This window comes from Chiloscyllium plagiosum, unplaced genomic scaffold (genome assembly GCF_037043375.1).
Source record: "Chiloscyllium plagiosum isolate Xiang-an unplaced genomic scaffold, Cpla_swu_hap1 HiC_scaffold_9, whole genome shotgun sequence".
Classification (NCBI taxonomy): Eukaryota; Metazoa; Chordata; class Chondrichthyes; order Orectolobiformes; family Hemiscylliidae; genus Chiloscyllium; species Chiloscyllium plagiosum.
The window spans coordinates 68990975-69017345 of record NW_028270147.1 but is presented as its reverse complement, the minus strand read 5'-3'; the positions used below and the strand labels follow the sequence as shown (position 1 = coordinate 69017345).

Sequence of the window (26371 nt, the reverse complement as noted above, 5' to 3'; positions counted from 1 at the left end):
ATCAAGATGGGACCTGGTTTGTCGATGGTGATATCTCTACATGTATTTTGCCTTTGCCCTTCTAGGTATCAGAGGTCACAAGTGTGAAAGGTGCTGGTGGTGTATGGAATGAACATTTAAGGTGTTAGATGAAATGTCAATCAAACAGGCTGCTTCATTCTCAGTGGAGTTAACCTCGTGTGTTGCTAGAACAACAGTCATCTAGGCCAGTCAAATATTGCACTGCAACCCTGACTTGAACCTTTGGACAAATTTTAGGGAGTCAGGGGGTGCATAATGTGCTGCAGAACTCCCAGCCTCAGATCTGCTCTTCTAAACACTGTATTGATATGGCTGGTCAAATTTAGTTTCTGGTCAATGGTAACCATAGGATGTTGTTAGTGGATAGTCAGTGGTGGTAATGCCATTGAATGTCAGTGAGATAGTTAGATTGTCTTCTATTGGAGATGATCTCTGCATGGCACTTCTTTGGTGTAAATATTACTTGTCATTTATAAACCTAAGCCTGAATGCTGTCCAGGTCAACATGGTGCATTTATACACGGATTGATTCAGTAACTGAAAGATACAAATGGTACTGAACACTGGGTAATTTTTTTAAAATTAATTTATGGGATGAGGGTGTCACTGGCTAGGTCAACATTTTTGCCCATCCTTAATTGCCTGGAAGGCAGTTAAAAGTTAACCATATTGCTGTTGGTCTGAAGTCGCACATAGACCAGATTAGGTAAGATTGGCAGTTTTGTTTGCAATCACATTAAGGTTTGGTTTTTCCAACAATCGACATTGGATTTGTGGTCATCATTGGACTCTTACTTCCAGACTTTTATTCAATTCAAATTCCACCATCTGCTGTTGCAGGATTTGAACCCAGGAGCCTAGAACATTCCCTAGGTCTCTAGATTAACAGACCAGTGATAATTCCACTAGGCCATCACCTCCCCACAATATCCCCAATTCTATTCATAAAGTCATTGAAACAGCTGAATATGGTTGGACCTTGAACATTACTTTGACAAATAGCTGCAGCAATGCCCTGGGCTAAGGTGACTGCCTTCCAACAATCAACAGCAACATTTTGGTATTGTTAGCGTGAAGCCAGGACTTTATCTTCACAATGATTAAACATTCGTCTCTCCAATTGATACTGTTGTGAATAGATACCTCTGAGTAGCAGATTAATGAAGAGGATGTTAAAAAAAAAACACTGTTGGTCCCATCCAAGTTGTGTTCAACATGGAGAAGTTCTCATTTGTCAGCTTGAGGGAGGGCAGTAAATGGTGATCAGTGGGAGGCTGACTTGCCTACATTTCACCTGATGCTATCGATTTCATGGAATTGCAGTGACTGGGAAGAACTTCCAAGGTAACTACTTCCCAACAGTACCACTACCTCTGGTGGGTCTGATTAAACAGCTGGATAGGACATATTGAGGAATTCTGATGAAAGTGTCTGGGACACTGGCTGAAAAATACAATTCGATGATTAAGACTATGTCAGGCAACTGCTCAAGGGTCTTTAGGACAGGCCTACCAATTTTGTTACAAGCTCCTAGAAGGTAAGAAGGACTTTACATACATAGGTCAATGCTGAATGTCTGACTAGTTTTATTCCTTTTCAAATTTTCTGTATTTCATACAACTGAATGTTTGCCCAGCCATTTCAGAGGGCCAACTATATTGCTTCTGGTCTGAAGTCACCTTTATGCCAGATCAGATAGAAAAATAGCAGATTTTCTTCCCTGAAGGACATTACTTGAGTTTTCAGAACATTTAGGTTGTGGAAACTATTGTTTATCAAACATGCATTTGTAGATGAACTATCAGTCATCATACAATTTACACAGGAGCTGAAAGGAGTGGCAAAATGTACAACCGGAAGCCATAGTTGTATCCATGGAAGCTAAACTCATGTATGAAGACTGTGTTAGTACAAAGTGAGGACTGCAGATATTGGAGATCAGAATTGAGAGTGTGGTACTGGAAAAGCACAGCAGGTCAGGCAGTATCTGAGGAGGAGAATTGACGTTTCAGGCATAAGCCCTACATTAGGAATAATGCTTGTGGGCTGGGGGCGCTGAGAGATAAATGGGAGGGGGGCGAAGGTAGCTAAGAATGCAATAGGTAGATGAAGGTGAGGGAGGTGATAGGTCAGAGAGAAAGGTGGAACCAATAGATGGGAAAGGTGATGAACAGGTCAGGAGGGCAGTACCAAGTTGGAGGCTTGGGACTGGGATAATGTGGGGGGAGGGGAAATGAGGAAACTGTTGAAATCCACATTGATCCCAATGTGGTTGCAGGGTCACAAGGTGAATATGAGGCATTCCTCCTCCAGGCGTTGGGTGGTAAGGGCATGGCGATAGAGGACCTGCATGTCCTTGATGGAATGGAAAGGGGAGATGAAGTGTTCAGCCACGGGGAGGTGGGGTTGGTTGGTTGGTACGGGTGTCCCAGAGACATTCTCTGAAACAATCCACAAGTAGGCATCCTGTCTCCCCGTTGTAGAGGAGACCACATCAGGTGCAACGGATACAGTAGATGACATTGGTGGAGGTACAGGTAAATTTCTGTCAGATATGGAAGGATCCTATGAAGACTGTGCTGCCAAGCAGTTACATCAGGAATCGTGAAGGAGCAAGGATAAAACTTTGGGGGAGTCCAAAGAAAGAAAGATGGAGATGAGAAAAGAAGTTGACTACAAATGGTCTGATTTCAATCAAATTGATTAGACTGGAATCAAGCAAGAGCAATCCTGTGGAGCTGAATAAAAATGTGGTTTGGAGAAGAATTGTACAGGTAAATATGTCAGGTTTGGAAAGAGGTCATTAGAAGGTTAATACATTAGGGTCACTATGACAAAACACAATTCATGATTCAGTAAGGGCTGTTTTGACATAAGTATCATTTTAATAGAGAACTAAAGATGCGCTGAACAGCTGTAACTGAACCAGAGTATTTTTCAAATGTGTCATACATTCTCTACTACTTGTTTTAAAACTAAAAGTGCCCATTCATCAATTAACAATGTAATTCACTGTATCAAAGAAGCAGTCACTTCAACATCACTTTTCTGTACTAAGTCACCGATTGATTGACCCAGAAGTCCTCTGACACAAGAACTTGGATTTAAAATAGATGCATATTGAATACTGAAAGGGGCCTGTATTTAATGCTTAAATTATGCATAAATATAGATTTTGGCTGGAAATCAAATCAAAACTTAATATCCATGATGGCAATATTTATGAATACAGTATTCCATAATTTCTGACTACTTAATAGGATTTCAGGAACAGCCATATAAGTAGACTCCAAAAAGGTTCCTCATTAAAGGAAGAACAATATTAACTGCTGGCCAATCCTCCATGTGTTCAGCAAACAGAGTTAGCAGACACTCTGCAGTTGTTGGAGCCAAACTGACTGGTGAAAGTTTAATATGGGAGAACTTGAAACTAGATAAAAATAAGAAAAACCGGCAATGTCTTACTTTGGGATGTTCATTCCTCGAATACTGTGCCGATGGATGCTGTAGTAGAAGGGAGGATGCTCTGTAGGAATGTCTCCTTTCTGACGTTTTGCCGCATTCCCTGACACTTCACTACTTTTCCGCTTATCTGACCAAGTGGAAATTGGGAACAAGAACAAGAACAAGGAGGTCATTACCATTGCAGCATAAATCCAAACCAAACTCATAACGCATAATGTCACAACAAATAATTGAAAAAGTCATTAACTTTTAAAATATCAACTTCACAATAATAAACTCAATTGACCCAAGTCAAAAGATCAGCTCCAAAATGTTGACTTATTTGTGATTATTGCTCTGTAAAATCATTGCTTACCTATTTATGCTCGTGTTTGTTTTGGTATCCTAATATGCAATAACATTTAATTAAAATTGGAATAACACTAACTATGACCTAACCTTGATCTTCTGTTTATGACATATTATTACAATGAATTTACAGTACAGATGCAAATTATTTGACCAAGTGATCTATGCTGGTGTTCATTCTAAATGAGTTTCCTCTTGCCAAATTTCATCTCATCCAGTCAGTACATCTTCCATTCTTTTTTTTACCTTATGTACTTAACTAGCTTCCCTTCAAATGCATCTATTCCATTAATCATAACTGTTCCACGTGATAGTAAGTTTCAAATCTCTGGGTAAAGAGGTTACTCCTGAATTTCCTTTTAGATTTATTTGTGATGATCCTATAGTTATTGTTTCTAGTTTTGGTTTTCCTCACAAATGGCAGTACTTCCTCAACATCTACCTTACTGAACTCCTTCAATTTTATCCTTTAGCCTTCTCATTTCTGGAAAAGAACTCCACCTATTCGGACTAAAGGATCTGCAGGCAGTTACTTAGCATTTTTAGTGTCTCTAAGATACTAAATCATCCCAAAGCATTTTAAAATGTTAGCAACACTTCACCATGCCATGCAAGGAGATATTAGAAAATATAATCAATAGCTTGGACAAAAAAATGTAGGTTTTAAAGAGCAGAGGTGGTATGGAGGCAGAAAGGGTATACTGGAGAACAACAATGCACAAGAATCGAACCCTGGACATATCTAGAGACAGACACTGTTGGTTGGAATAGTGGCTAAAATCCACCATTAATTGAGTAATAGCTAAGATAGGTTGTGAGGCTTAAATTGCTTACTTAAGGGTCACGTTTTGGTTGCTACATGCAATAAAGTTTAAATAATGCCTTCAGTAATTGATTGAGAGATTTATTAATAAGTAGCTGAATTGAAGATAGCTTGTGGTAACTTAGCCACAAGAAGATCACAAACACAGATATAGATTTGCAGTGGATAATGTTAACTCTCTCCTGAATGGCTGTGAGGAAACAAACAACTGAACTTTTGGAACAAGCCAAAGAGGGCTGGAGGGTCCCGTTCAATTGATGTGTTTTTTTACCTTCCAATGAAACACCACAATTTCTTCAAGGCTTTTTTTAAAAAAAGAGTTTAATCTGATTTCATTATTCAGTGCCAGACAGTCAACTTTAACACAGATTACAGAACTATGAAGTTACAATTATAGCTGAAAATACTTTTGATATTAAGCATCATAGAAAAGCCATTGTCCACACTCTGGTTTACCTGCTACCTTGACTCGCTGCCAGAACCTTTACAAGATACAACCACTATATATCAAAATAGTCAAATCAGTGGTTTATCAATTTCTTGAAGAAAACAATGCAGTATATTTTTCTTACCTCTAACTATTCTCACTCCACAGCCTGCTGATTGAAATCACATCCACCATCTTAAACATTCACTTCTTCCACTACTGATGCACAGTGACAGCAATGTGTACCAAATAAAAGATGCACTGCAGCAATTCAGCAAGACTCCTTCAAGAGCACCTTCCAAACCTGCAATCTCTAACACCTAGACAGAAAAGGTAGCAGATGCACTGGGCAACAATCAGCCACACACCATCCTGACTTGTAACTATATTACAATTATAATTACAACTATAATTAAAAACCTGAAACTCACTTTCTAATTGCATGGTGGGTGTATCAAACCAGATGTACGGCAGTGGTTCAAGGCAGTGGCTCACTATCACATTATCAATGCAATGATGAATAGGCAAGAACCTTGCCAGCAATGTTCACATTCCAGGAAAGAATAAGAAAAATCTCAAGTTTTGAAGGTATTTTTGTATCTTAGACAGAAGAACAATCTCTGGAATTTATGCATTCTCTCCTGATTTTCATTATTCAGTCCATTCAATACTATTGATAATGGAGATTCAACCTGCATTACATTACAGTGAAGTGTGGAGGGGGCATCATTTATGCAATAGTTTGGGGTTTAGATTAGATTAGATTAGATTAGATTACTTACAGTGTGGAAACAGGCCCTTCGGCCCAACAAGTCCACACTGACCCGCCGAAGCGCAACCCACCCATATCCCTACATTTACCCCTTACCTAACACTACGGGCAATTTAGCATGGCCAATTCACCTGACCTGCACATCTTTGGACTGTGGGAGGAAACCGGAGCACCCGGAGGAAACCCACGCAGACACAGGGAGAACGTGCAAACTCCACACAGTCAGTCGCCTGAGGCGGGAATTGAACCCGGGTCTCTGGCGCTGTGAGGCAGCAGTGCTAACCACTGTGCCACCGTGGCGAGAGAAAAAGTTGTGAGGCAGGGATTGAAGTTTTAGGGGAGAAAGGATGTTGAAAGTTCGGATTAAGTGATCAGGACTCCAATCCCACCCCGCAGGACTGCATAAAAGCTGCCCCCTCCACCCTTCACTTCAGCTGTGATGAGTCATCTAGTCTCAAAATGTTAGTTTATTTTCTCTCCATGAATGCTGCCCAACCCGCTGTGATCTCCAACATTTTTGTTTTCACTGCTTTACATTCCCATCAAATTACATTCAATTTAATACTTACCAAGCCCAGAATAAGTTGGAGTAGTTGTATCTTCAACTCCAGCTTTATGAGAGGCTGATGTTTTGATAACAACTCCACTTTCCTCTACAGAAAATAAAAGCAGCACTCAAATAACCATTGACAATTTCACTGAGCATTGATTCATTTTGCTCACTAATACCCTTATGAAGTAACCTAGTGATATACAATGTGGATCATACAATAGGGTGCGTACAGTTCAATTTGCCACGCAGTGTCATAATGCAACTGTACACTGCTAAAAATTCCTCTTATTTAAAAAGCAACTTTCATCATGACTCCAGGATGTTGCAAAGTGATCTACAGCATCTCAAGTACTTTTGAATTGCAATCATAATTGCAAAAGTAGGGAAAATGATCATATTAAGCTCCTAAAACCAGTAATAAACATCATCTGGTAATTATGATAACTAATAGTGATTGTGGGAATTAAGATGTTTGGACTCAAAAGTATGTGGCAACGTGATAGACAATTTGTCACCATTTTGAATGCTTGGTTGCATAATTCCTCCAAGTTAATAATGCCAATGCTGCTGTGCTGCAAGTAAAGTTTCAGTGTGTTTTGTAATGGAGCCAGGCCATTCACAAGGGCATTAGAAAACATTTTCTTATATGAAGAGTGGTAGAAGTTTGGATCGTTCTCCCGCATAAAGCAAAGTGCTAACTAAATGAATATCTTAGGGGAGATTCAAGATGGTTGGTGATCCAGTTGGTCTGCCATGCTGAATGCACGAGAACCCAGACAAAGTGGTGCATTCACCTCCCTTTCTTACCTATTGTGGTAAAAATCGGTAGTTTTTGACCCCCAGAATTGCTGTATGTCAGTTTAAGTGAGTAAGGAAAATGACTAAGGGAAAAGGACCACGAGGATAGCAACCAGCAAGGCAATCCCCTGCAACAATGGACACGCCCACAACTACGGCATCAGCCTCCACGAACGCCCCAGGGGATTTATCTGTGGAGCAGAGCCTGGCCTTGGAGTTTGTGAAAATCAGAGAGAAGATTGATTCAGTGATGGACGAGACTCGTACCAGGCTGGAACTGATCTCGGCCATGCTGCAGAAGCATGACCAGGAGACCCAGCATCTCGGACAGCGTGTCATGGAGGTACAGCAGTGGACCGTGGCTTCCAAAACCGTGGCAGAATCCTCGGCGGGTTGGGAACTGCAGGTACGGGCCTTAGTAGAGCAGGTCAACGACCTCAAAAATCGAGGCCTTCGGAAGAACATTTGCCCGATCGCGTTGCCAGAACATGAAAGCGGCGGGCCAGCTCGTCAGCTTCTTGAAGGAATGGCTCCCGCAGTTTTTGAAGCTGGAAGTCGGGGCAGGGCGGGCCAAGTGCGGATTGAGTGGGCCCACTGGGTCACAGTGCGTAGGCTCGGATCAGACCAGGAGCCCCGCATGGTCCTAGTGCAACTCCAGACTACAGAGATAAACAAATGGTGCTGGAAGCTTCTAGAGCACCGGGGAAGGATCTACAGGCTCTGATATACAAAGGATCATGAATTATGTTGTTCCAAAGATTTTTCTGTGGCCGTGATCTGCAAGAGGAAGGCCTTTCAGGAGGTAAAAAAGAGGCTGAGGGACTTGAATATTCAATACTCTGTAAGCTATCTGGCAATATTACGTTTCAGCAACGAAGGGTCAGTGTTTAACTTTGACTTACCAGAAAAGGCAAAGGACTTCTTGGACACTTTAAAATAGACTGGCTGGCTCAAATAATATGGACAATAGTATTCACTTTGTTTTCTCTATAGTTTGCCTGGTTTTGGTTTTTTTTTAAAAATATGTGGGGTCCCTTTTTAATCGCTTTCTCTCTATTCTCCCTTCTTCCTCCCCTCCCATTATCTTTTGTTTTTCTATCATTTCCTTTTCGTTTCTCTCTCTTATTACGGGATGGGGGAGGTGGATGGGATTGTATTTTTTTAAACCAGGATGGGACGGATTGCATGCCCACTTTTAATTTTCTTGTTGTAAGATGTGTGTAATTAAAAAGAAAATTATTTTGCCTGGGCTTGGTGCATGGCTTCAGACAGAAGGAGCCATGGAGGGGTTAGTGGGTAATATGAGTAGCCTCCGTGGGCAAGGGGGAAAGTCTTCTCTTATTTACGTTATATGTTGGTTCATTGTAGGAGTAGTTGCTAGAAGTTTTGATTTGGTAGTTTTTGTAGTTGTAGTTTCAAGTTTATATGAACTGCTTCCTGTTTTCACATGGTGCGCTATAAATGGGGTCTTCCTCCCGGGGGGGTCATGGACTGTTCTGGATGGCTATGGCTAACCGTTCGTTTAAATGGTGCACCTGGAATGTTAAGGGGAGTCATTCACCGATTAAGAGAAAAAAAGATACTTTCAAGCCTTAGAAAAGGGTCAATGTAGCCTTACTGCGAGAAACACATCTAACTGATACGGAACACTTAAAGTTACAGCAGGGAGGGTTTGGCTGGTTGTTTTTCTCATCCTTTAATTCAAAAAGTAGAGGAGTTGCTATAATTGTCCAGAAGAATTTCCCATTTAAGCTGTTAGACCAAATTAAGGATGAATATGGGCGGTTTACGATTCTTAAAGCTTTAATACATGCAGAGGAGTACGGGATCTTGAATGTAGATTGCCCCTTGGCACAGCCCTTCAAATTTTTAACAGATGCACTTTCCAGGTTGAGGGCCCTTGGGGCACATCATGCGAGTATAGGAGGAGACTTTAACAGACTTATGAACCCAGAGGTGGATAGGATGCCTAGGGGCCTTTGGGTATATTCCTACAATCCAGGCAGCTGATAGACCTAAACAGGGAGCTGGGGTTGGTGCATGTGTGGAGATGTCTTCACCCTGGGATTTCACCTTTTTCTTTAACCAACATAAGTGCTATACGAGGATTGCAATGTTCTTTTTTGCCCCAACAGCTTTTTTGAATTTGGTGCTGTTTTGGAAACATAGGCATTTCTGATCTTGCGGCAGTGTATGGGAGGTTAAGGCCAGTGGTGATGGGACAGGCTTGCAGCATTGGCGCATGGACCCTTTCCTCCTGAAGGAGAGCACATTTATTAAGTATTTATCGCAGGAATTAAAAAGTTTTTGGGACATTAATTCGGGTACAGTCAATAATCTATCGGTGCTCTGGGAGACTGCCAAGGCCCATGCAAGGGGTTTGATTATTTCTTACTCGGCAACCTGCAGGGGCAGAGGGGAGAGCAGCAGCATATGCTTGAGGCCTGGCTGAAGGCAGCTGAAACAGCATATTTTGACAGACCTTCTGTCACCAAGTTGCAGCGGATAATAGCCCTCAGGGCTACTCTGAATGCTGCGCTTGCCAAGACAGCAAAGAGGGAAATTTCCTTTGCAAAGCAGAGGTTATTCGAGTATGGTGATAAACCGAGTAGATATCTGGCATACCTGACCACAAAGAAGAATGCCCCCCAATCTATCATATCCATTAGAGAGCGTGGTGGTACACTCACTTGTGATTCCAAAAAGATTAACGGCAGCATGCAGGCAGTTCTACTCTGAGCTGTACCGGTTGAAGGGCTGTGAGGACAGATGGAGATGGTGATGAAGAAGATGGAGTCCTTTTTTAAGACCTTGGACCTCTTAGGTGTAACTTCAGATCAGGCGTCTCTTCTGAATGCCTCTCTGACAATCCAAGAGATACAGGAGGCAGTGAGGCAGCTCCAGAGTGGTAAAGCGCCTGGCCCAGACGGATTTCAGAGTGAGCTTTATAAGGAGATTATAAACATTGCTGGCTGGACCAATGTTGGATAAGTATACTTATTTGTATAGTCAGGACTGCCTCCCATTCTCCGAGAGAAGCAAATATTTCTTTTATTCTCAAGAGAGGGAAAGCACCAGAGGATTGTACTCTGTACAGGCCCATACAGTCATTAAATGTGGATTTTAAAATTTTTTCAAAAATGCCGGTGTTAAGGTAGGAGAAGGTTTTGTCCTTCATCATAAAGGAGGAGCAGACTGGTTTTATTAGGGACCGCAGGTCTTCTAATAATACTAGAAGAATACTATGGTTCAGGTATGCCAGCAAGTGTCGATTCCAGGCTTGGTGGTCTCCTTGAATGCAGAGTAAGCGTTTGGGTGGAGTGGCTGTACCTCTTTTATGTCTTGGAATGGTTTGGTCTTGGAGTGGTCTTTGCCAGGTAGATGGCAGTGTTATATAGTGACCCTAAGGCAGCGGTTCTCACTAATGGTATAAGGTCTGACAATTTTAGTATTGACAGAGGCAGCCGACAAGGTGCCCCCTTTCACCGTTACTATTTACATTGGTGATTGAGCCATTGGCAGAGATCATCTGGAAGGTCCCCAATATACTTGCCCCGGAGGTAGAATCAGGAGGACATAAGATCACCCTTTATGCAGATGACATTCTCCTCTTTCTAACTGACCCGATGATACCTGTCCCCCATTTAATATAAGTGATTAATCTATTTGGTTCTTTCTCTGGATATAAAATCAATTTTATGAAGTCGGAGGCCATGTCTGTGGGGGGTTTTATTAGAGTACCCGATCTTGGGGGTGGAATCCTATTCCCTTTGAGATGGTCACAGGGAGGTTTCCTGTATTTAAGCATTTTTATCACAAAGCTAACTTTGTGCAGAGAGTATAAGACAGGACTTTCGGCGCTGGGAGGATATTCCGATATCCTGGTTGGGTAGAATAGCTCTGTCAAAATGAATGTTCTTCCTCATTTATTATATCCCATGCGAATGCTCCCTTTGATGCTGCCTGGGCAAGCGCCATGGAGACTTAACAGTCGGCATGGTTTTTACTCTGGTGTCATAGGCGGCTCTTATTAAGCTGGCTAAACTGCAGCATCTGCAGGGGATGGGAGGTGTGGATTTCCCAGATATTAAGAAATGTCAACTGAGTTCTCTATCATCCTATGGCTGATTGGGCTTTCCAGGACCCGCAGTCAATCTGGCCGGACATCGAGGCCTCTCAAGCAAAATGCCCCCTCACTAATTTGCTGTTTATTGACAAGATGAGGACTGTTATGGACCATTTCAGGAATCAGATTGTCCTTAACAGTTCAAGCATGGAGAATGATGCAACAAGGTGAGGGCAATTTACAAAAAACTTCCCCTTTTACTCCCATTATAGGAATGTTAGGATTCCAGCCAGGATCAATGGATTCTGGCTTTAGGCTCTGGGAGTCTAGCGGAGTGTCCTGTTTGGGAGATTTATTTGATGGGATGGTCATGATGTCTTTCAAGAAGCTGAGCCAGAAAATGAACTATCCAGGAAGGACCTCTTTCGTTACTTTCAGATTAGGGACTTTATACAGAAAAAGACTACATTAATGGTTAGTCCCTATTAGTCGGATGTGGAGAGTACTTCAGTCCATGGGTACTCTCTTAGTCAGCACCCTCTATCATTTATTAGAAGGTCGTGTCTTGAAAGACGTTGAGCAACTATGTGGAATCTGGACTCAGGAATTGGGGGTGGAGATCTCGTCAGAGGCATGGGAGGATATTTGGGAGAATGTAAGGAAGACTGAGATTTGCAATAGGGCGCAGGCTATACAATTGAAGGTACGTCACAGGGCTTGCGAAATATAAGACAGGAGCATCCCCAATATGCCCCATGTGTAAAACAGATATTGGTACTCTTACTCTTTGCTTGTGGTCACGCCACAAGCTTAGTAGATATTGGGATGCTATAGTGTGTGTTCTGGAAGGGGTCTTGGGAACCGAGATCAGGGTAGATCCGGTGTCCCTCCTCTTGGGTTTGCCAAATCACCCCTCTTTGGACATGCACAGGAAGAAACTGTTAATATTCTTTCATTTTGTGAGAGGAAGAACATTCTGATGAGTTGGGTGTCGGAAAATCCCCCGGGATTCTCGGGGTAGATTAGTTATGGAGCGCATCCCCCGGACTTGCTCATGAGTATGATGCACCAGAAAACTGAACTTTTTTATAAGACGTGGCAGCCCTTTTTGAACTATATAGATGCGGACTTGTCGGCTATAATGATTAGGGCCTGTGTATAGTCATGAGGGCAGTGTCTGGCGAACCAGGGACCCCTGGGTGGACGAATTCCAAACAAATATGGGTATGCCAACTGATGCTCCCGGTAATGGGGAGCTTTGGTGGGATTGCACTGAGTGTTGTAACTTAATTTAATTTAATTTACCTTTGTTCACCTCCATTTAATTTTTTTTTTATTTTGTTATTTATTGAATTGTAGTTTGCGTAGGTTTTTCTTTTTTTTTCTTCTCAATTGTTTGTGGAGTAGAGTAGTAGTTTGTTTACTGGTATTGTTTTTATAGGATAAAATTGTTATACTATTTTGAAGTATTTTTATAAAAATCTCAAAATTTTTTTCTCAATAAAAATATTTACAAAACACATTAATATCTTAAATCAGAAGTTGCCACACAGGAGCATAGAAGAGACTAAGGCAGATTCAAGGTATTTGGGTTCAGATCACTCAACTTCATTCAATGACAGATTAGACAGATTAATTTCCTATTTGGACAGGATAAAAAGGTGAACATATTTCAAAGATGAAGTGATCACAACATACTTTATTTTGGTGTCAACTGGTCAAGCAATGATTCTAGATTGCAAGATGAGTCCGTGATACCCATCCCACTTTCACTGTAACCTATGATATCACTCTGATGACCAGTCAAACAGTTTTGCTTTGTGGACCTGATAGCTTGGTAGCTGCAAGTGATTTCTCAAAGTATTTGAACAGCCTAACTGGAGTAGTTTGGAAATCTTAAAGGAATGCTGCACAATCTGGCTTTGTTAGGAAGAGAAGATTACATATATATCTCATGCAAAGAAACTGGCGTGTAAAACATGCCATTTTCTCTTAATGGATGCAATAGGTCTAATTTACTGCACATGAGTCTGAGAGGGCCAATGCTGCTTTAGTGCATAAGCACCACCCACGATGATGATTTTAGAAGGACATGCTGAAAACGAGGGAGATAGGCTTTCATGGGAGATGGACCTATGGCTAGGTCTTCCCAACAGTCTTTACATCAATGTACAGCCCATTCATACAACCTATAAGGACTGAGAAACAACAAATTACATTTTGTTTCTATAATACTCTGCTTACTGGACAAGAAGGGCACTACGTACACACACTAGACCACAGAAGCCCTTAAAAACCATTCACTTAGATGGCAGCACATACAAATGGTGATCAGCATGGGATATGAAAAATTAATTTAGCAGCATCAGTCCCAACAAGATAAACATGCTGGGAATCCTGAAGACTTCAAGGAAAACAAATACAGCTGATTGCTGGACACAGTAGACATCCCCAAAAGGTTTTTAAAGAGAGAAAACTCTACATTGTGATTTGGAATGTTAGAACACTCATCAATAACCTTGAAAGCGACTGTCAAGGAAGAAGAGCCACAATATTACAAGCTAATATGTAATATTGCTGCTGTCAGTGGGACCTACTTTTGAGAAAATCAACTGATTGAACAAGTGGGGAATGCATTTTCAACTGGAAAGGTAAGACCGACAGTTACCCACATCTTTACTAAGTTGGTTTTGTCAACTGGAATGGAATACTGGATTCACCGAGATAGCTCTGCATTATGTAAAAGAAAGACTTATAACAGTTCATCTTCAGCTGAGCCATAGTAAATGCAAGTGTATTGAACATCAATTAAGAGATTTTACCTTATTTCATATAAATTTATTTAGTAGGGTTCTTTGTATGTCTAAATAAAAGTAAAGACTTGTACATATTCTTTTCATACCCTCAGGCAGTCCAAACCAGTTTAGAGTCAACAAATTACTTTTGAAGTATAGTTATTTTAATATTAAAAAAGTAGTTATCCTGTCCTGCTAACATGTTAGTAGTTACTCAACTGCCATTCCTCAAGTAGTGTCATGAAATATTTTAAAATAACATTAATAGGTCAAATGGGCCTTGGTTTAATATTTCTTCTCAAAGTAGGCATTTCCAACAATGCAGCACTTCAGCTTAGGCTTTCTATTCAAATCCTACAGATGAGATGGGAACTTGCAATCTGAATCAAGAGGAAAGACATCTACCATTGATGGAAGCTAGTTTGATAATGTTATGCATTATACTGTACTAGTAACAGCTTTGCTAAACTAAAGTGAATGCAAGTGTTTTCCCTGGAGAGCACAACAAAGAAATAAAATCCAAAATGGACACAGAAGATTGCATGTGCAAGATTAATTATGGAGAGAAAAAATGCTAACAAATACAACATACAAAAATATTTTAGAAGGAATAAACATTTTAAAAAGAATACAAATTAAAGCTGAATTTTTTGATTGTTGAATTGTTAAGTGCAACATTTTAGCAGATTCAACTAAACTAGTCGCAGTTTTGAGAGCTGTTTATACAACATGGGCAGGTCATAGACAGGCAGGAAGTTGGCAGCCAGGTCAGAAACTATTGTGCTCAAAAGCAATTTGTGTAAAGAAAAATTTGTAATTATCAAAAATAATGGTGTGACTATAGGCACTAATCTTACGACAGGGTTGAAATGCTGGTGAATTGCACAGTGTAATTCTTAAACTCTGTGATAAGTCTATAGTCTCCAAATCACTTCAGATTGTTAGTTAACTTTTATCACATGTATCTTGTAAAGTTAGCAGCAATTGTTGTAGTCAATTTCGATTACCTTTTGTGCTGACAGTTTTACGAGATAACCACAACATTTGGTGTTGTTGTGTGCATTACTGCACCCACAACAAATGATTCATGTTTGTAAAGCAATCATAATAATCATCAACTGATGCACAAAAAGCCTTGGCCCTTTGCCTCTGAGAAGCAATGATCACACTAACACCTCAAGCACATTTGGGTGTGATCTGCAAGTTAATTGCTCTTCTTACAGGTGGCTCAACAACAGTCCTTCAGTTGGCCTTTGACAAGAGCGTTGTCAGATAAAAGCATCACAAAGTCATGTAATAGAATCTGATATGCCCTCTAACTAATGCTCACAATGATACTCTTAATCAAGACTGGGAATTCTAGTTGAATTTTCTCCTTTCTAATGAGGGACAATGAGGCCAGTTATAGTTTCCTAAATGTTGCTTAAGTTGAAATCACCCAATTTAACACAAAGCAGCCTTCCTGATCTGCACACAGTTTAAATACTCTGTTTTTACTAACTAAAACACCAAATCCAAATTAGGAGTAGCAGTGATTCTTCCACTAAAGTTCCTCTAAAATCGCTTGACATTTCCACTTTCAAAATCCTTACAAAACTATATCACTGGGTGAACTGACCTTGATTGCTGTAGCTCACTGGTCCAAATATCGAATAGTGCTTCAGGGTTGTGCATTCAGATTCACAGATCAAGTTCTTCAGCAGAGGCTGGATATCTTCAATTCCATGCTGCACTGCTTCAAATAGCATTCTTCGCAAGAAGCTGGTGTTAAACAATGACCCTGCCCTTCAAATTGAATAAACGTCAAGAAACAAAGAAAAATTATGTCAAAGGTCAAGATTCTCTATCCACTGCTGGTGGACAGAGTGTAATTTCAATCCTACTGCGACCACGTTCTACCTGAGGTACAAACACTACAACCACGGATCACATGTTAAATATTGCAAGTACTAGCACTGAAGAATTAATGATTTGTATGAGAACATGGTTTACCTAATTCCTGTCCTTCTGAACAACCACAGAATCACAGAAAATTCCATTAGCTTTTATAAAGGAGTGCCACTGATGATACGAGAGCTCCTTATATACTCGCAGATCTCTATTTATTGATGGCCTGTAATCAATGCTTTTATTAAACAAAAAAATTTAAACAAATACATTTTAAGTAAAACACTCATTATTCTGCTTTTCTCCATCAGGACCACATAGCAACAGCAGGTGAAACAGGGAGGACCAAATACTGTCAGGCTGCCTCAGTGGTGCTTAACGAAAAAGATCAAAGTTCTTAAAGATGCATTCTCCTGACTTGGGCAAGTTAACTTGCCATTGTAGAGAAGGGCAACTGATGATTCCCAATTACTCCTGTGAGACCCCAAATAACTGCCAGAATAAACACAGAAAAAGAAAATATATAGAGATTCAGCATTAGACTATAATTTCCATCTGTTTTAGATGGAGGTCTATGCACAATTTTTTGATTTTCACATCCAGATATATACCATAGGTAAACTAGAGAGACATCAAATATGAAGGTTCATTGATCTAAATGTCAACTGTGTCCCTTTCCACAGATACTGCTCGACTTGCTGAGTAATTCTAACATTCTGTATTTATATTTCCACTTTCCAGCATTATAAGTATTTGGTTTTGTGACACAATATGTGCCTATTTGCCCCATTTATCTCCTTCTCTAACACAATCACCACTCGTAAAAAGGAGAAAGTGAGGACTGCAAATGCTGGAGTTCAGCGTTGAGAGTGTGTGGTGCTGGAAAAGCACAGATCGGGCAGCATCCGAGGAGCAGGCGAATCAATGTTTCGGGCATAAGTCCTCTCTTGGCTTATGCCCAAAATGTCGATTCTTCTGCTCCTCAGATGTTGCCCGACCTGCTGTGCTTTTCCAGCACCACACACTCACCACTAGTAAAAGCTAAGCACTGTTAAAAGGTTTGTTGTGATTCTAGTGTAAGGCTAATTACTCTGTTTAATTTCATTGAAGAGAATAAAGACTTGGAATAACAGTGGATTTCCCATTAATCTGCCTGTTGCCATTCATGTGAATGCTAAATTGTACCGTCAGGCTCAACAAGAAAAAAGCTGGGTTGGCATACAACAGTACTCAGGTGCTATGTTACCTGTCTTACTGTAAAAAAAGTGTTAGGATAGCATATCCAACACTGTGAACACACAAAGGAAAACATTAAGTGTATATGACAGAGATAAAATATATTGCACAATAAAAGTTAATCAGAAACACAGTTTACAATTTAGCTGAATATCCAGCAAGAAACACGAACTAGTAAACTGGAAAAAATCCTGCATGCTTAGCAGTGTATAATTGCCAACTTTAAAATACATCAAGAGTTGAGCATTTTTGAGAGGCAGATGACTTTTATTTGAGCTTCAGAGATAGTCTACTAAGTGTATTAATGCTTCAAAACTTAATGGAAAATTTCTTCAGCTTGCCACCCGCAGTTAAGCCTAAACATGTATACAAAGAACACACACAGTAGCATCAATAATAAACAAAGAATTGTCTTTAAAATAAAGTATACCACTCTACGAATATGGAGCTGCTTACAGCTAGGACTTGCAAAGTAAGTTAGTTCTACTGCTATTGAATCTGCCCACATCATAAAGGCTACACTGAGCAATATCAGATCTGATCAGATTATACGACTGCCTCCAAGGGACTTGCTGCTACTTGATAAAATATTAATCAGACAAAAAGGATTACAAGTACATAAATTGAAGCAATGTCAAGTACCAAATCTGTTGCTGGCATAGGACAAAGGAATATACTAATAAGCCACAAAAATCAAAATAGAAAAGAAAACTAGCAGTTTAATAACAAATGTATAAATGGAACAATTGGGAATTAAATCAAAATAAGATGCATGTACTAGGGCAACCCAATCAGTGCTCCCTTCAAGGTGTGTGTTATGCAGGAGTTCAAAATGTTTTGCTAAGGGGATGAACTGGCCATGCATAAGAACCGCTCCGTTAAGATGTGTGAACAAAAACTGTACCACAATCTTAAAGGGACCACTCAGTGTAACAAGCAGGCCTTGCTCAGGGAAGGAAAATGAAAGGGAACATTGTTCTTAATAGTGTAATAGCCCATTTCAGCAATGTTTATTCTTTAATTGATTATCTGTGTAGAACTTAATGATGGGTGACAACATTAGTAGAAACGATTTTCTCTGCAAGTAGAGTTAAGTAATTTCCCCAAGTCCTGTCTGGGAATCACAGCAGAGCTAACAATTTGAAACTTGCACTCTGCAAACTATCACACAGTGTTACAACTTGAAAACATCAAAAAGTGAAATAGCTTCACCTGCATGAAAACAGGTGTTGCTGATCAGATCAACCACTTCTGTCAAATGGGTCTGCAGTATTTGTTTTCCATAAGAATGGGGTTGTAGTCTGTAGCAACTCATTCAAAGTAAACGTGCACCTGTTTTTTAAACAAATTGCTTTTTTCCACCTTTTTGATCCCTTCATGATCTCTTTATATAAAATACTAACGTAACCAAGTTGATATCTTCAAGCTATTCACTTTTACTCTAGTGATGGAGAGGGATAAGTGTGCACTGCAGGGCAAGAGTTATAGCTGGGGGCAGGGAAATTATGATGCGGTGAGGCACGACCTAGGATGTGTGACGAGGAAAAGTCGGCTTTAAGGCATGGGCACAATTGATATGTGGAGCTTGTTCAAGGAGCAACTATTGAGTGTCCTTGATAAATATGTACCTGTCAGGCAGGGAGGAAAGGGTCGTGTGAGGGAGCCGTGGTTTAATAAGGAATTGGAATCCCTTGTTAAATGGAAGAGGGCGGCCTATGTAAAGATGAGGCGTGAAGATTCAATTGGGGCGATTGAGAGTTATAAGGTAGCCAGGAAGGATCTGAAGAGAGAGCTTAGAGCAGCAAGGAGGGGACATGAAAAGTCCTTAGTTGGTAGAATTAGGGAAAACCCGAAGGCTTTCTGTAGGTATGTCAGGAATAAAAGAATGACTAGGGTAGGAATAGGTCCAGTCAAGGATAGTAGTGGGAAGTTGCGTGTGGATGCTGAAGAGATTGGGGAGACACTTAATGAATGAATGAATACTTTTCGTCAGTATTCATTCAGGAACAGGACATTGTCGCCGATGTGAATATTGAGTCACAATTAATTAGAATGGATGGCTTTGAGGTATGTAGGGAAGAGGTGTTGGAAATTCTGGAAAGGGTGAAAATAGATAAGTCCCCTGGGCCTGATGGCATTTATCCTAGGATTCTCTGGGAAGCAAGGGAGGAGATTGCAGAGCCATTGGCCTTGATTTTTATGTCCTCGTTGTCTACAGGAATAGTGGCAGAAGACTGGAGGGTAGCAAATGTGGTTCCCATGTTCAAGAATGGGAGTAGGGATAACCCTAGTAACTATAGGCCGGTGAGTCTCACTTCTGTTGTGGGCAAAGTCTTAGAGAGAATTGTAAGGTATAGGATTTATGAACATCTGGATAGGAATAATGTGATCAAGGATAGTCAGCATGGTTTTGTGAAGGGCAGGTCGTGCCTCACAAACCTTATTGAATTCTTTGAGAAGGTGACTAAGGAGGTAGACGAGGGTAAAGTGGTAGACGTGGTGTATATGGATTTTAGTAAGGCGTTTGATAAGGTTCCCCATGGTAGGCTACTGCAAAAAATACAGAGGTATGGCACTGTGGGTGAGTTGGAGGTTTGGATTAGGAATTGGCTGGCTGGAAGAAGACAGCGGGTAGTAGTTGATGGTAAAGGTTCATCTTGGAGTGCAATTACTAGCGGTGTTCCGCAAGGATCTGGTTTGGGACCATTGCTGTTTTGTAAATGACCTGGAGGAGGGGCTAGAAGGTTGGGTGAGCAAGTTTGCGGATGATACGAAAGTCGGTGGAGTTGTTGACAGTGAGGAAGGATGTGTCAGGTTACAGCGGGATATAGATAAGTTGCAGAGCTGGGCAGAAAGGTGGCAACTGGAGTTCAATGTAGGTAAGTGTGAGGTGATTCACTTTGGTAAGAGTAACAAAAAGACGGGGTACTGGGCTAATGGTCGGATACTTGGTAGTGTGGATGAGCAGAGGGATCTTGGTGCCCATGTACACAGATCTCTGAAAGTTGCCACCCACGTAAATAGTGCGGTGAAGAAGGCATATGGCGTACTGGCTTTTATTGGTAGAGGAATTGAGTTCCGGAGCCCTGAGGTCATGTTGCAGTTGTATAAGACTCTGGTGCGGCCGCGTCTGGAGTATTGTGTGCAGTTTTGGTCGCCATACTATAGGAAGGATGTGGAGGCACTGGAACGGGTGCAGAGGTGGTTTACCAGGATGTTGCCTGGTATAGTAGTAAGATCGTATGAGGAAAGGTTGAGGCACTTGGGGCTGTTTTCATTGGAGAAAAGAAGGTTTAGGGGTGACTTGATAGAGGTGTACAAGATGATTAGGGGTTTAGATAGGGTTGACCATGAGAACCTTTTTCCACGTATGGAGTCAACTATTACGAGGGGCATAGCTTTAAATTAAGGGGTGATAGGTATAGGACAGATGTTAGGGGTAGATTCTTTACTCAGTGAGTTGTGAGTTCATGGAATGCCCTGCCAGTAGCAGTGGTGGACTCTCCCTCTTTATGTCCATTTAAATGGGCATTGGATAGGCATATGGAGGATAGTGGGCTAGTGTAGGTTAGGTGGGCTTGGATCGGTGCAACATCGAGGGCCAAAGGGCCTATACTGCGCTGTATTTTTCTATGTTCTATGTTCTATTGTTAAACATTCCCTTCTGTATTAAATTACGGAACTGGTTTGAGTTTACACAGGTGGCTTTTTAAGAATAAAGGGGTAAATTCTATTGAGTGGTTAGAAAAGTTTTGAAAAGCTTTTTGAAGGTGAAGTGAACTACAGCAAGGGGAGAATAGTTGGGAGAAAATAACTTGAGAGTGTTAGACTGCAACAGTTGGAGATTTTGTCACTGATGATTGTGCAGGCTAGATTCAGAAGACACAGGGAGTCATGCTGAGGAACTACTGGAAGTATTGTAGGATTTGTCAATTAAGAATTTATTTGTATGGATGAGGATATAATTTGAATGAAATACATAGGCAATTAACAAGTTGCACTCTTAAACTCTCAGTTAGGAGCTAGGCGATTTCAAAGCTGCCTGCACTTTGTGTCTCGGTTGTCTACTGTTTCTGTTGCTATGTATGAATATTTCTGTATTCCTGTATGGAGAGCCAATACTATCATTTGGATCTATAAGTTTGAAAATTGCTGATTAAACAATCATTATAAAACATACCAGTGATTGGAACTTGCACTCAACAGGATTTGGTGTCACTTCTCCAAGATGTAAAATAGAACATCAACTGTTGAAACTAAAAAATCTTGAATTTTTACTGTGCAGGACGTTCCAAAGTGATTTACTTCTGCAGAGTTGTCAATATTGCAATACATTGATGTTTAATGTTAAAGACTTGCAGCTCTGCAGTTCATTTCAAAATTATCTTGGAATTACAAGCAAAGAGATCTACCCGTTTAATTTAGCAGTATAAAACTATTTCTGACAAATCCAATGCTTGGTTTTAGACTTTGAAAATTATCTCTTAACAATTATTTAAGCTTTGACAACTGTCATTTCTGATTATGTCTTCACTCCAAACAGTTGGTTATCAAATACCTGGTTATTGGGAACATCCTTCCTGCATTTACTGTCTCCACTTTTAGCCTTTTGTAGGTTTTTAGGAGATCCCCTCATTCTTCTAAACTCCAGTGAAAATAGTCCTAACTGATGTAGTCTTACTTCTTACTTAAGTCCTGCCATTTCAAGAAACAATCTGATAAATCTTCAATGCACTCCCTCCATAGCTAGAACATCCTTCTTCTGGTAACAAGGCCATTGCAATTGCAGCAAGACATCCCTGCTCCTGTACTCGAGTCCTCTTGCCAGCAAGGCCAACATACCATTTGAATTCTTGACCACCTGCAGAACCTGCACGCTTACTTTCAGTAACTGATGTACAAAGGCCCTCACGTCTTGTTGCACCTCCCCCTTTTACAATCTACAACATTCAGATAATAATCTGTCTTCCTGCTTTTTGCTACCAAAGTAGATAACTGTACATTTATCCAAATTATACCTCATTTGCTAGACATTTGGAGGTAAATGGTGAACTACATTCTCGACAGGGGTATGCAGCTTTCAACACCAGGGTAATTTGTAGCTCCTGACCATTGAAACTAGTTTTTGAAGCTAAGGTAACTCACTTCAATTAATGCTCTTATTTCTTTCTTGCCAGCTTGCTTAGTTATTTTTGTTATCCTTCAGATTTGAAAACAGTGTTGACAGTGTCTCATTGATAAAATTTTAATCAGAACGCAAAGATCTGTTATCACCAGAAATTTCAGATAAATGCAACAGAATCATTAAAATTTGATATGTGATCTTGAGACAATTGGATGCGGACCTATGCAAAACTTGTTTAAACCAGGGCTGTCCTAACCATGTCTTTTTTAAATCCCTCAAACACACTCATAAATATGGCACAGGCAGATGGCAATGTCTGCTTTTCAAAGGACTTAAGATTCTTGTGTGAAAGGAATATAGATACTTTTAGACGAGCTTCCAGTACCTGAATCAAAGCCAAAACGTGCTTTCAACTCTTCCATATTTGGCTACCTTCACACAACTGCCACAAGAAATTGAAACCTTCATTTGAAAAGCACACTATGACTGTGAAACTCTTTTATCAAACAGCAAAAAGGAACCATATCTGTAATTAATTTTGCTGGGAATGGTGGACTAACTATTTGTGTAGAACATTGAAAATTTCCATTTCTCAGCACTGTTGATAGGAGGACAGAAAAATAACTTGGAGTATTATGCTTCTTTAATCACAAGAAATAAACATACCACAATGGTCCAAGTTCCACTGCAGTCTTTCCTGGCATACTTCCATAACAGTCACAGGGCAGCTGACTGTATGCACTCTCTAAAATTAAAAACAACACTAAATCAGACCAATAATTTCTTACAAGACAAAAAGCATAATTGTTAATCAGAGTGGTTACAGTGTATGTTATATGACATTGACTCAAAACTTATATGTCCATAAGGCTACATCAAGAATCTGTTTTGGCACCTCAGGATGCATGAACAGTCATGTTTATTACATTTGGCTTTAGTTTTCTGTGATCTAACTGCTTGTGAAAATGCACAAATGTTCACTGATTTTATTTTTGAATGGCCCAAAGTTCTAATAAGTGCTTCTGACATAATGAACTCAAGTCTTAAGCTTTAAACACAACTGTAATTCAGGAATAATTAGCCTTCAGTTAAAAGCTACCGTGGACCTGGCGGACTAAGCTGAAATGCTGAAACACGGGTGTTCAGTCATTGCTAAATATGTCTTACTTACAAAGCTAACAGCATGTACAGGCAGAATCAGCCGCTTCATCACCACAATGCAAAATGGAGCCATAAAAAGTAATGGGAACACTTGAATGGTTAACATGGGTTTTTTGACAAAACATCATGTTGACAAACAAACACTGTATGGTCTACATGTCCATTCTAGCACTTCAGTGGAAGGAATATTTAGAAAGTTAACAAAGAAGAAAACATTATTAAGTAAGCTAATTGAATAATTTTAAGGTATTCTTACCTTCCAGCATGTGGCACTTTTTGTAGAAAACCCGCTCTTCACACCACTGACAATGGATCAACCGACGTATTTTCTTCAGACTTTCATCTGCCTGGGTTGGTCCTCGCAGTACTCTCACCACCACCAGAACAAAGTGCTCTAGAGCTACACTGAACAGAACCTCGATACCCTTGTTACAGCGTGCAGCAGCCCTGAAGGAAAACAAACACAGCAGAAGAAAACAAAGAAAGACTGGTTCAGAAAAGTATTTTATATTTTGCTTCTACTACAATGTCCATTACTGATGTTTGAATGGTGCTGCAGCAGCACAACAGGACCAAAAAAACAAATCACTGTGGAACATCATTTGAACACTGCCATAATATGGGTCCAGTTACAACTGTCAATGTTATTTTTTAGATACAGTATTCTATCAAGAATTGTGCAACAATGCTGAAAGTATTACACATATCATTCATTGCACTGTCTCATGCGATAACACAGCGCTGCATCATAAGAGTCAGTGGGCAGCACCACAATTTAGTTCTGAATCCAGGGGAATAGTACAAAAGAAAGAAACTTTAACTCGCTCCTCAATTTCCTAAACCAGATATAACAAATTGGATCAGCACTAAAAAGAATGGGAAAGTAGCCCTCAGTTCCAAAATAACTGACACTATCTTGAAAACTCTGTATTTACGAATGAGGAGTCGACCATTCTGCCCAGCCATAAGATCATGTTGAATCTGATTGCAACTTCAAATCCTCACTTCCATTTACTCCTGTTGGCTTTTATCTCCTTGCTGACCAAGAATTCAATCAGCTGTGCATTAAAAACATTGAAACACTTACACTGCATTTTGAATTCTGAAGTTTAATGATCCTTGTGTGTAAAAGAGGCCTCAACTTTGATTTAAATGGGTGATCTATGATTTTCAAACAAGGACTCCTAATGCTAGGTTTTCCATAAGAGGAAACACCTTCTTTAGATCCATTCTATCAGACCCCTCAGGATCATATCTGCTTTGAATAAGTCACTTCTTGTTCTTCTAAGCTCCAGCAGAGACAAGCCTAGCCTGTCTAATTCTCTCTCATAAGACAATCCACACTTTCCAGGTATTAGTTTACTAAGTGTTGTCTGAATTGCCTCTTATACATTTACATATTTCCTTAAATAAGGTGGCCAATACCTTACACAACACTCCCAATGTAGTCTCATCAGTGCCCTGTATATCTGAAGTATTGACTTCCCTAACTTTGTATTCAATTTCCCTCAGCAGAACTGGGAACATTGTGTTAGCTTCCATAATTACTTTCTATACCTGTTGACTAACCTTTTACAACATGTGCCTGAGGATCCAGATTCCTCTGCATCTCAGTGCTCTGAAATCACTTACCATTTTGATTATGCTTTTTAATTCTTCCAGACAAAAGGGACAATTACAGTTTCCTACACTGTACTCCAACTGTCACATCTTTGGCCATTCACTTAACCTGCCTATAGCATTTTGTAGCTTCCTTATGCCCTCTTCACAATTTACCTAACTATCCTTGTGTCATCAGCAAATCTGACAACCGTACCTTCTTTTCTGACATGCGAGACATTTATTGTAATTGTAAACAGTTGAGGTTACAGTACTGATCCCAATATCACGCATTATGTTTTGCCAGCCTGAAATACGCTCACTTATTCCCTGCTTTCTGTTGGCCAACCAACCTTCTGTTCAAGAAAATATGCTACTCCTACATCATAGGGTTTTACTTTTTCACAGTAACCTTCAGAGTTATACAGCACTGAAACATACCCGTCCATACCGACCAAGATTCCCAAGACTACTTGCTTGCATTTGTCCTGTATCCCTCTAAACCTTTCCGATTCATGTACTTATCCAAATATCTTTGAAATATCAAAACTGTACATGCATCCACCACATCCTCTGGCAGATCATTTCATGTATGAACCACCCTCCTCAGTTCCTCTCATCAACTTAAAAATATGCCCTTTAATTTTGAACTCACCCAACCTAAGGAAATGACCTTTGTTATTCATCTTATCTATGGCCCTCATGATTTTATAAACCTCCTGTGCTCTAGTGAAAAAAGTCTCAGCCTATCCTTATAACTCAAGCTCCACTCTCAGCTATATCATGGTAAATCTTTTCTGAACTCTCTCCAATTTAATAATATCCTTCCTATAGCGGGGCGATCAGAACTGTACACAAAACTAAAAATATGGCCTCACTTATGTTCTTAAGTTCCAACCTCAATATGACATCTCAACTCCTATACTCAGTGGTCTGAACAATGAACTCTGCACTTATTTTCTACGTTTCTATGAGGCTTTCTACCACTGAAGAAGCACTAAGCAGCCTTTTCAGATAAGATTGAGACTCTCTTGCCAATATTTTAAATATTAAATAATAAACCAGTCCACATTGTGGAAGGATGTGCCATTCACTTGGTAGCTTGCAGCTAAGACATGATGAAGGCGGGGAAGGAGAGCCTTACAGTCTCACTGGGCACCAGGTCTGCTATCTCCAAGCAGTTAACCTCTTTCCAAAAGCTCCAGTTAGCCCCTGAAAGTAGGCCACAATGTGTCTGAATGATCTCAGCAATACAACCCCTTGTAGGAGGTTGTTCTGCTGCAGCCCTCACCTTC

General features: G+C 40.3%; 1 protein-coding gene across 1 annotated transcript in view; it reads right to left on the bottom strand.

Annotated features, from left to right (window-relative positions):
• Positions 1-26371, bottom strand: part of trmt1l (tRNA methyltransferase 1-like) — a 76026-nt gene that overhangs the window by 5450 nt on the left and 44205 nt on the right. The window contains exons 11-15 of the mRNA XM_043699547.2: positions 23734-23924; positions 22983-23061; positions 15687-15853; positions 6426-6509; positions 3487-3613 (exon numbers count right to left, since the gene is read on the bottom strand). Of these exons, the coding sequence (XP_043555482.2) occupies positions 3487-3613; positions 6426-6509; positions 15687-15853; positions 22983-23061; positions 23734-23924 (648 nt within the window). The remainder of the gene's footprint in view (positions 1-3486; positions 3614-6425; positions 6510-15686; positions 15854-22982; positions 23062-23733; positions 23925-26371) is intronic.